This window comes from Galeopterus variegatus, unplaced genomic scaffold, assembly GCF_000696425.1.
Source record: "Galeopterus variegatus unplaced genomic scaffold, G_variegatus-3.0.2 Scaffold2751, whole genome shotgun sequence".
NCBI classification, from domain to species: Eukaryota; Metazoa; Chordata; class Mammalia; order Dermoptera; family Cynocephalidae; genus Galeopterus; species Galeopterus variegatus.
The window spans coordinates 249,518-260,393 of record NW_007728862.1 but is presented as its reverse complement, the minus strand read 5'-3'; the positions used below and the strand labels follow the sequence as shown (position 1 = coordinate 260,393).

General features: G+C 58.5%; 1 protein-coding gene across 1 annotated transcript in view; it reads left to right on the top strand.

Moving 5' to 3' along the window:
* Nucleotides 1-5,416: 5,416 nt before the first annotated feature.
* The window catches only part of SLC19A1 (solute carrier family 19 (folate transporter), member 1), an 18,068-nt gene continuing 12,608 nt past the window's right edge, over nucleotides 5,417-10,876 (top strand). The window contains exons 1-2 of the mRNA XM_008582880.1: nucleotides 5,417-5,653; nucleotides 10,351-10,861. Of these exons, the coding sequence (XP_008581102.1) occupies nucleotides 5,465-5,653; nucleotides 10,351-10,861 (700 nt within the window). The 5' untranslated portion in view covers nucleotides 5,417-5,464. The remainder of the gene's footprint in view (nucleotides 5,654-10,350; nucleotides 10,862-10,876) is intronic.

Sequence of the window (10,876 nt, the reverse complement as noted above, 5' to 3'; positions counted from 1 at the left end):
GGACCGGGGCTAGTGGGGCGGGGGCGGGGGCTGGGGTCTCCGGGACGGTGGGCGCGGCGACTCGGGGGCGGCGGGCTGGTGCAGCCGAGGCGTCCTTGCACATGGTTGCAGAGTCGCAGCTGCGCGGGGCTTCTCGCTGGCCGGCTAGTGGGGCTGTGAGCGCCCCTTCTTCCTCGGGCGCCGTCACTCCCCGAGCCGTCTCTGCGCATGTGCCGTCTGTGGCCGCGGCGGGATAGCCCGGCTGATCCCCCGCCGGCGCCGGACCCCGTTCCCCTGCCGCGCCTCCAGTGCCATCGTCGTCTCGTGGCCCGAGCCGTGCAGTTGTGGGTGTAGGCGCAGCTCCCCCTCGGAGCGGCTCTTGGCACGGTTCTGGCAGAGCCAGAGGAAGCAGGCGGCGTCTGTGATCCTTTCCTGCGTGGGCCGTTCCAACAGCTCCACCACAGGAATACCCTTGAGGGTCCTGTCCACGCCTCTCATCCGAAGCGCTTGTCCCGGGTGGTCTGGGCATATACCGCGTGCTCACGGGATTCCTCACCGTGTGGCGGTGCCCCAGCCCCCACCTGCCCCTCTCAGACACAGGTTAAAACCGAAGCCGGCGCAGAAATCCAGAAGTTCTTCCAGCTTCCCAGAGGAAGGTGCAATAAAGTCCTTGGGGCCGCCTGCTGGGCTGCCCTGTGAAGTGGCCTGCCCCCGAGGGAGACTTGATTGCCCTACAGCCAGAGGGAATCCGCAGAACCAGGACCCTCTGGTCCAGTGGAACTGCCTGCCCCCAGGGGCAGGAGCCAGATTGCATCTCCCCCGCTGCCTGGGGCTGCCCTTGCCCCGCCAACTGCGTTCTTTACGAGGGGAGTTGGTGGCTGTTTATAGTTCCAGGTATTAAGGTTATCTGTGCTGCGCAGAGAAGGAGCGGTGTTTCTCAGGGTGTTTTAAACTTGTGGCTTTGGGCATGTAGCAGTGACAGCCAGAGAGTTTCATGAGACTCTTAGAACACCAAGCTCTGTCATTTGAACTGGGGGAGGGCTGTCTTTTTTTTTCTTTTTTTTACTAGCAGGTTCTGAAAATGTAATGAACCTTCCTGGGTAGCCTGCACGAGTAGCAGCTTGTTTAAAACACAAAGTGAGAGGTGGTGCTTGATGTTGGGTCCCTGGCATCCCAGGTACCAGGGGCATAGCTGACGTTTCACACACCGCCCCAGGGCAGGTGCTGGGGGTGGTCGGAGAGGGGCAGTGCCCTGGGCTTCCTTCAGTTGCACGGAAGAGGCCTGAGGTTGTGCAGAGCTGGGCTGGGGTTAGGACACTTCGGTCCCACCTTGTGTGTGAGGAGGAGCAGTCCAGGAGTGGGCTGTGGAGACCTGTGGACTTTGAGTCTTAGCCCTGACGGCTGGCCACTTGTCAGTGTGATCACGTTCACCTCCCGGAGCTGAACAAGCTGGCCGAGAAGAGGGAGCCTGAGACAGACGCGCCTGTCCCCAGCCTCCCGGCTTGTTTCTGCTTTTTCTTTGATCCTCAGTCCCCTGCACACGTGGTGGCCTGGGGAGGGGCTGCCTTGGCCTTTCCTCCTGGAGACATTGGTAAACAGGGCTTGGCTTGATGCCGTTGCCCTGCCCTGGGGTTGCAAATCAGGGAGTGCTTGTAAACACCAGTTTGTCTGGTCCTGTGGTACTCAACATTTTTTATGTTAGTGGCCAGTTTTTAAAACTGATTTCAGATAAGATCCTGGATTTTTGGCCCCTGTTCCTGTGTGGCAGCCAGTGCCCCTGGGACAGGCCAAGTTCCTCACCAGGGCCCTGTCACCCGCCCCAGCTGGCCTCTCAGTTACATGGTCCTCTGGCCCTGTAGCGCTTGAGTTGGCAGCCCCAGACCTGTTTTAAAAGTTTCTAGAAGTGTGTATCCAGCAGTGCTGTGAAAGTGTGGAGCCTGGCTGGAAGAGAGGCACATTCCAAAGGGGATGAGCCTCGTGTCCCAGGGGTGTGCCCTTAGTTTAGATAAATGCTGTCACTAACTGCCCCATGTGGTGGTCTCGCTGCGCTCCCCCAATCTGGTCAGAGGCTTCCTGCCCCCTAGAATCTGCCCTGGGTGCCCCTGCAGGCTCAGCCTCCCACGAGGAAGGGCTCATGGACGGGTGTCCAGGACTGTGCCTCACCCTGAGGAGTTGGAGCAGGGCCTTGTACTGATAGGACAGGTCTTATGTGTAAGACAGAAATGACAGTGGCCTTCTCTGGAGGGAGCCTGAGGGGTCTGGCATCTTTTATGGTCATTGTTGCTGTTTCTGCTCCCTCCTGGCACAAGGGGTCTCTGGGCTGGCCCCATGGGAGTAAAGGTCCACTTGGGACAGGCAGGCCCCTTTGTCCAAAGTGGGCGCCTCTGGCTCATGTCATCAGAGACTGTGTCTCTCGAGCTCAGGCTGAGGAGCAGGGAAGGAGTTCCTCTTTGCACGGATCTGGTGGTCACTTGGCTTTGTGACCACACGTGCTGGGCAAGAGGGCCTGCTTGACATTCTTGGGGGAACCCCTGCCAGAGAACTGGTCCCGTGGAGCAGTTCTGGCGTCGCTGCTGAGTGAGTGAGCGTTAAAGCGGATCGTCCAGCTGGAAGGCCCCATGTCCAGCAGGGGAGATGACTTCAGCTAACAGGCTGGAGGCGCAGAGCCCAGTCCGCAGAGACAAGTTGTGTGTGTCACAGATCCCTGGCTCAGAGAGCCCTGTGGGGACATGCCTGCCCCTTAGCCCCTTAAGCCATTGTGCAGTTCAAGAACAGAGGTGGCCCCAGCCAGCCTCCTGAGCCTCCTTGCAGGATTTCAGACTCACTGTGATGTGGCTCAGGTCTGCAAATGGCAGGGAGGGGACTGAAGGGGGTGGCCTGTGGTGGGGGGGGTAGGGGGATGGCCTGATGGGTCAGCCCTGAGCATGGGCTGGGAAGAATGGGGAGGAGCTCGCAGGAGGCGGCTTCAGGGCTGCTTCCAAACAGGTGCCTTTCAGGACAGGGTGCCAAGTCCTGGGGGCTTCTGGGCATGCCGTGGGTGGGGGACCCGGCCCCTGGGGCCCTGGACTGAGTTGATTAAACTCTAGACTGCTCACCTTGGCTGGGGTGCCTTAGTTGTGGTGAGGGCACAGCTGCTCCAGGCGTCCAGGGAGCCCGCGCCTGCTAACCTTGCCTTGGAGTGGGAAAGTGGGCTTCAGGGGGAGTCCCGGAGCTGAAGTGGGGTCCTTCATGGGGGTGTTCTCCAAAGTGTGTTCAGCTTTGCCCATGGCGTGCCCATGGCCAGTCTGGGCATGAGGGTCCCTGTGAGGGCCAACCCTTCCTGGCTCTGAACGTCTTCCACCTGTTGCCACAAGCTCCGGGAGGTTTGGAAGAACGAGGCCAAGAAAGCAGCCTCGGTGCTTGTCCCAGCCGCGCAGCTGGCCTGTGCTTGGTTCCCAGGGCGGTTCCTGCCGTGCAGAGGAGGGGCCGTGTCAAAGCTCCCGCCGAGCTGCTTGTTTTCACTCTAGCCCTTTGAGAACGTCAGACTGTTCCTGGGCCCTGGAACTCCCTGTGGCTTCTTGTGACTTCCTGGGCCACTCTTGTCCCCCACCCCCCATTGTTCGCAGCCTCTTCGCGGTCATCCCCTCCCCTTCCTTGTAGCCCCCACAGATAAGCCCCGAGTCCTGCTTCTTGTGGGCTTTCACTGCTGTTACTCCTGCGTGTAACAGAAATGGATCTGTGGGGACTTAGAAGGCAGAATCCTGCGACAATCCTGACAGTTATGAGTGCTTTGCCTTACAGGCCTGGGAGGAGTCTCACCACCTTACCACGCCATGGCCCGTCCCTGCAGGTCACCTCTCTTTCCTGGGCCTGTGTTGTGTGGGGGGGTTGGTTCAGGGAGCACTTCCAGCCTGAGTGGTCCCTGAACCCAGAGGACAAAGTGCTGGGAATCTGGGGTGGCTTTTTCTCAGGGACCCTTGCCCCACATCTAGGGAGCTTTTTGTGCTCCCTGCTTGAGGATTGGAGGGGATTCTCCCCAAATCCAGACCCTCTGCAGGTACCCTTTCTGAGCAGGCTGTGCAGAGAGGAAGAGTTGTCAGCCCAGGGCAGAGGGAACGGGCGATCACAGCATGGCCCCACCCCCTCTGTGCGACTATCCACACAGCCCTCTGCACCCAACGTGTCCTCACCCACCTCAGGAATGGGTGGCCCTTCGAAATGGAACCCACCAGGCCTGGCCTCTAGGAGTGGAGGGCATCTGGGAGCAGCAGGACAGGTCTGATTGTTGCTGGGTCGGCTTAGCATGAGCACCTTCTGTGCCTGACATGTTTCTTTAGGGCAGCTTGCTTTTTGATTTACTTAAAAAGGAACTTCAAATCAATGCCTTAAATAGAAAACCAGCATCCCTCAGCATATAGAGCCGTGGAAGTGAAAATAAACAGCAGAATGGTTGTGTATTTGGATAAGTAGATAAGATTCTTGATGCCCTTCTGCATTAGAAAGGATGATTTGCAGTACCTGAGGTATGCTTCTCCTGGACAGAATCAGGAAGACAGAAAAATACTGGAAAAGACAAAGTCCTCACGGTGCCCTGGCACCACCCAAAATGCCCCTGGGCCCACGTGGGGAGAGGCCAGCCTTGGGGATGGCGGGCTGGATGGGCCCCACCTGCAGCTGGACTTGGACACCTGTCATCTGGGTACTCCATCCAGAATGTGTTGGAGCTGCCTCATTGCTCCCATGCCGGGTGCTTCTCTTCAGGGGAACCTCCCACCTCTGCCCTGTCCCCTGTGGTGCCTTCCCACACCTTGCTTCACCCCTGGCTACTCCAGGACGCCTGCTTCTCTCCCTGCCCCTCCCTGCTGCAGTGCCCTCTTGCTGCTGCGTGCTGGATCCAGCCTTGGAGGCCAGCGGGGACATTGCTCCCTCGTGGGCTGTTGGCTTGAGGCCTGTGCCCAGCTGATTGTGGGAGTGGCAGGAGGGTGCCTGGCTTCCCACAGGACTTGTCCTACCTGTGCTCACTCCACGCTGTCTTGCATTCAGCACTGCAGAGCCTGTCAGGTGAGGGAGGTGCCCGCACCTGCAGCCACATGTGCCACAGAGCACTTGAAATGAGTCTGGGTGCCCCAAACCCTGAGTTCTAAAAGTTACTAATGCAGTTAATGAAGTAAGTTAATTAAGTTAATTTGGCCCTTCGTGGCCGGAAGCTTCCACGAGCCTTCGAGACCCCTGGAGGTGTGACAGCCTGGTCTGGGGGGTGCTGGGTTTCCAGACTGATACAGGGTCTGGGGATTCTCAGGTTGGCAGTCCAAGCTGAGGACACTGGTCTGGGGCTGACGTCTGATGTAACTGGATGACACAGGGGCAGAGCCCAACCACCGAGCTCCTGTCTGGGGAGGCGGGAGGTGCCTACAGCGGTTTGCTGAGCTGCTCCGACTTTGCACTCTTCCTTCCAGGTACAGCGTCATCTTCACCCCCTCCAGGGTCACTCGTGGACCTGGGCAGCATGGTGCCCTCTGGCCAGGCAGTGGAGAAGCAGGTGCCCGTGGAGGCCGAGCTAGGCCACGAGCTCCGGTCCTGGCGCTGCCTGGTGTTCTACCTCTGCTTCTACGGCTTCATGGCGCAAATGCGGCCTGGCGAGAGCTTCATCACACCCTACCTTCTGGGGCCCGACAAGAACTTCACGAAGGAGCAGGTATGTGGGTGCGGGGGCCGTTGGCAGGTGGGCAGGGGAGCAGCATCTCAGGGTGGGGGCTGCTCTCCTGTTTGACACACAGCAACTGAGGCGGGAGAAGCTAAGTGGCTGCGTGAGATTACAGGGGTCTTGGAGGGAACTGGCTGGATCCTGCACCCTGCATCCAGTGCAGTGGGCACCGTTAGGTGGAGGAACAGACTGGGTAGAAAGAGACCTCAGGTCCTGCAGAGAGGGAGCCATATGTGCTTTGGGTGTCTGAGGGCAGAGCACACACGAGGAGTGCTGCCTCCCCGCCCACCCCCACCAGCCAGGCCGGCTTTTCTGACACCTGATGAGAAAGGCCGTGTCCAGCCACATCCAGCCCTGCTGGGTACCTGCCTCCAGCAGGGACTTAGCAACTGTTTGCCTAAGGAGATTACTGAAGGAATTTTTCTTTTCTCAGCCACAGGGACAAAGGATCTTACTGTAATCTTATTAGTAAGTGTGTGCCCAGATGTGAGTCCCTAAGTCCGTATGTAGGATGGAAGCAGCAAAAGGCTGGGAAGTAGTTCCCTTCTGGAACTTTTAGTGTATCCTACGTAAAACACAACCAAACAAAAGGAGTATGGAGGCCATTGGTTGGTGAAAGGCATCTCCACAAGCCACCATCCCAGCTCAGGTCACCTCTCCTCCACACTCGTCATGCCTGATGTCTCCAGCCTCCATTGCCCCATCGTGGCACCTAGCCTATGCACCCACGTTGCTATCGCTGGACCTGACCCTGGGTTTCTCAGCGAAGCCCCTGCCTCTCTGGCCATGAGAATGGTCTCTACCCTTTGCAGACCCTAGACTTGATAAATCAGATGGCCTCACCATGCATATGAGGAGTGGCCTCCTGGAACAGTGGAGGTGCTGCCCTTGACTGCCTGCCCAGGGCTCAAAGCTCTGCACATGTGTGATTGTTTCTGGTCCCACAGCTGGCGCTGAGCACTGACCACAGAGCTGGGTCACCTTCCAGGCAAGGCTGGAGGTCGCCCTGCCTCCACCCACCAGTGGCGGGGCTGGGGCAGCAGCCCGGGGTTGTCTTCATGTCCCCTCATGGCAGCACTTTCCGCCCCTGGTGGGTTGGCCCCTCACTTCGCTCACTCACTGACTAGGCAGACGGTGTCTCTGCTCTTAACAGAGGGCCACTTCCCGCCGTTGAGGTTATTTATGGCAATAAGCATACCAGTGAAGCTTCTGTTAAAATAACAAGAGAAGTCTCTGCAGCAAAATGTTACAAACTCCACGTGCATGCCCTCTTGTGTTGCACAGTAAGTGATTAAAAAGTAGATTCCAGAAATAAAGCCATTCCACCAGGCTTTGAGTGTTGTCAGAAGGATGACAGATGCAGGTGGGTGCTGCCCACTGCCACGTGATGGGGTCCCCGGCCTCAGCCCCTGTGCTTGCTGGCTTATGTCCCGAAGTTCCTGTAAATGGTGTATTGGGACACATCTTTTGCAACTTGCCTTCCTGCCCAGTTAGACGTGGGAGATTTGTCCACATAGATCCAGGGCTGATCTTACTTACCTAAGCTGTGTCTGTGGGACTGAACCACAAAGCCTTTACCCAGTGCTTCACTGGGGGTGAGTGGGTAGTTTCTAGCTTTTCACCACTGCAGGGGATGCATTGGGTTTGGGAAATGTGGTAGAATCCTTGGGCTTGGGGTGCAGGGAATGTTCTAGATCCTCGGGATGTGCGAGGCCCTGGACACAGCTGACCTGGGCTGGTGTTTCTGGCTCACTTTCTGGTATGATTTCTGCTCCATCCATGGTGTGCAACAGGCCTCCTGCATCCTTCTTCCAGCCTGCGTGTGGCCTGCTGAGCACCGGCCCCTGAGCTGTGGGGAGCATACCCTTTGCTCTGCGTTCTCCCCATTTCTCCTGCGGCCGGCGGGTGTTCTCTTTGGGACTGGTTACCTTTCTTACTGCCTTGTAGGAATCTCAGTGCCTTTGAGATTGGGCTGACTGTGCATAAGGCATACTGCTCCCTGTGTTTTTTTTCCAAGAGTCATTTTTAATTATGCAAATCCCCTTCATGGTTTATGCTTTGAGTGTTATCTTTGAAGCCCTTTCCCCGCCCTAAGTCTTGAAGATGTTCCTGTGAGGGATTGCTTGGCGTGTTCAGGCTATGACCCCTTGGAACTGTGCTGTGCAGTGTGACATGCAGCGCCCCCACCCCCATGGAGAGCCCCTGCCCAGGACCCTGCACACAGCAGTCCTTTCTGACCCATGGCCGATGCCCCTGCCCCAACATGGGGCTCAGTGGTGATCAGTCAGTCCCTGTCACAGCATGTCAGGTGACCTGTTGACCCCACGCAGGCCTGTGCCTGCTTGCCCAGCTGCCCTGGGATTTCCTTCCTCCCCTTCAGAGAAGCTGCCTGAGGCCGGTGGGATCTAGGTTTGGGCTCTGTTCCCTGCACCCTGCCCATTCAGCCTAGATCCGACCCAAAGCATCAGCAACACAGGCTCAGGCCAGTAGAAGGTTGTCCTCTTGTCAGAGCTGTAGCTACCTGAAAGATGCCACCTTCCCCTGGGACCTTTGTGGGCACCCCGTGCCCAACAGCCTTCCAAGTGGGACACAGGTTACAACCCTGTGCAGAGCCACCTGCCAAGTCAGGAAAGTAGAGCAGGGGACACAGAGAAGGTGTGGGGTGGGGAGAGGAAGGAGCGGGATTGTGTTTGTGGCTCGAGCATCTATGTTGGTGACATGTGGCTGCACCCCAACCTGTGGTCTGGGGGAGAGCCTTGCAACTGGAGCCTAGGATGAGACTGGGAGGTGCCCATGGGAGACACATGCATATGCAGTTCTTGTTTTGAGGCGTAAATAGGGTGGAGTCCATCAGTTCAGGTAAGGGGTGAGGCTCCTGAGAGCCCCATGGCCACCCTTCTCCAGGGAAGGTGAGCCAGGCCCTGCCTCCTGCTTGGGCACCTGCTGGCTCAGACCTGTGCCAGCTGTGGGGGCTGGGCTGCATGGCACAGCAGTCCCTGTGTTGAGGGGTGGGGGGACCCTGAGGTTCAAGGAGGGCTCATGCTTCTGAGCTGCTTCTTTCCGAGTCAGCAGGAGTCTGCACCTGGCCATCCCATTGGGGCTCCCTGGGCTGGCTCCTCCCCAGCTGAGCAAACAGCCACGAGGTCTCATCAACAAAGGGCCATGGTGATTGGGGCTCCCCGGGCTGGCTCCTCCCCAGCTGAGCAAACAGCCACGAGGTCTCATCAACAAAGGGCCATGGTGTTCCAGGATCCTACTAGAAACAGAATGCAGACCTCTGGAGCCGGGCCCTGAGGCTGCCACGACCCACCATGGGATATTCAGCCTCTTGGGGCCTGACCTGCACTAAGGATGTCTCGGATTGTCCTGATGTGAACAGAACAGCACTGGAGGGATTGTCAGTGCCCCGTGCTGCTGGAACCATGGAGCCTTGGTGGTGGGCTTGCCGCAGAACACTGTGGCACACCTTGGGGCTCAGCCGTGGCTTCCGGGGATGCAGGTTCAGGAGGGAGCAACCAGGCGGGGACCACTGCCGTTGGCGAGCCCAGTTGTCCCAGGCTGGGTTCTCCCAACAACCTCCCTCCGAGCCCCATGGAGGCTTCTCAACTTGCCAGTCCCCCCAAGCCCAAATCTGGGGTCCTGTTCACCAGCTGCCCGTGATGGTGGCAGCCAGACCCTGGGTACATGTGGCAGCACATCTTGGGCATACCAGACAGGAGTGCTGAGGAAGCTCCTGGGCGAGGGGCTGTGGCTCAGTGCAGCCCCCAATGTACTGACACAGGGCTCAGTCCTGGGCCCTCAGTTTTCCATCTGTAAAGTGCTGCTGGCTGTGGGTCACCTGGGGCCATGCACAGGTAGGGACATGGGACTGCTGGTGGCCAGATCTGAGTCGGGGTTACTAGTATGAGTCACTTGGGACTTGGGGGAGGCTTTGGCCTCTCAGCTTAGCAAGCCCCAGATGGCTTACCTGGTGCTGACCCCTGGCAGATCTGAGGTGGGGTCTGGTGGGTCCCCAGGCAGGGCCACCTGCTGGAAACCCACAAGGGCCTGGGGAGAGACTCCAGGCACAGGGTGACTCCCACATCCGTCTCCCTGGGACAAAGACTGGCCATAAAGACCTTCCTTGAGGGACAGGTGTGAGGGTGGGGAGTGCTCCGTGCCCACAGAGGCTGCCTGCTCCCCTCCTGTGGTCCTTTGCCCGTGCTCCTCTTCTCTTTGTTTTCTCTTCTTCGGGTCCTCCCTCCTGTGTTCTGTGTCGTCCGTCCTGTGGACTCCTTCTTGACCGTCCTGGCCTGTTTATCTGATAGTCTCTTGCTTTTGCCTGTCCCCCTGTCAGGGCTGACGTGGCTTGTGTTGGTGTGAGTGTGTTGGTTACGGCTCCACTTTCCATGATGTCAGATGTGAGATGAGGTCAACTCGTACTTTTATTGCATTGAGAATAGATAGGGCTAGATTAACATGACCTAATATGTAGTTAATAATAATTTCCATGCTCGTTGCCAGCTTTCTACAGGTGACAATTCCTCGCTCTTGTTGAGCGGCTGCGTGTGTTCACAGGAGAGGACGAGATGGGATGGGGAATCTTGGGGAAGGGAGGCGTGTGTGCACTGTGGCCGCAGGGAGGTGGCGGGTGCGCAGTTGGCAGTGATGACTCTGGTCACCGACGTGGGGCGCCTGCCCGTCCGCAGGTCACCAACGAGATCACGCCGGTGCTGTCCTACTCCTACATGGTGGTGCTGGTGCCCGTCTTTCTCCTCACCGACTACCTGCGCTACAAGCCAGTGCTGGTGCTGCAGGGCCTGAGCTTCGTGTCCGTGTGGCTGCTGTTACTACTGGGCCGCTCGGTGCTGCACATGCAGGTCATGGAGCTCTTCTATAGCATCACCATGGCTGCACGCATCGCCTACTCCTCCTACATCTTCTCCCTTGTGCGCCCCGCGCGCTACCAGCGCATGGCCAGCTACTCGCGCGCCGCCGTGCTGCTGGGCGTCTTCATCAGCTCCGTGCTGGGCCAGCTGCTCGTCACCGCGGGCGGTATCTCCTTCCCCACACTCAACTACATCTCCCTGGCCTTCCTCCTCTTCAGCCTGGGCCTCGCGCTCTTCCTGAAGCGCCCCAAGCGCAGCCTCTTCTTCAACCGCCCTGCGCCCACGCCAGGGGCCGCGCCCGGCGAGCTGGACTGCATGAACCCGGCACCCGGCCGGCCGCGGCGCG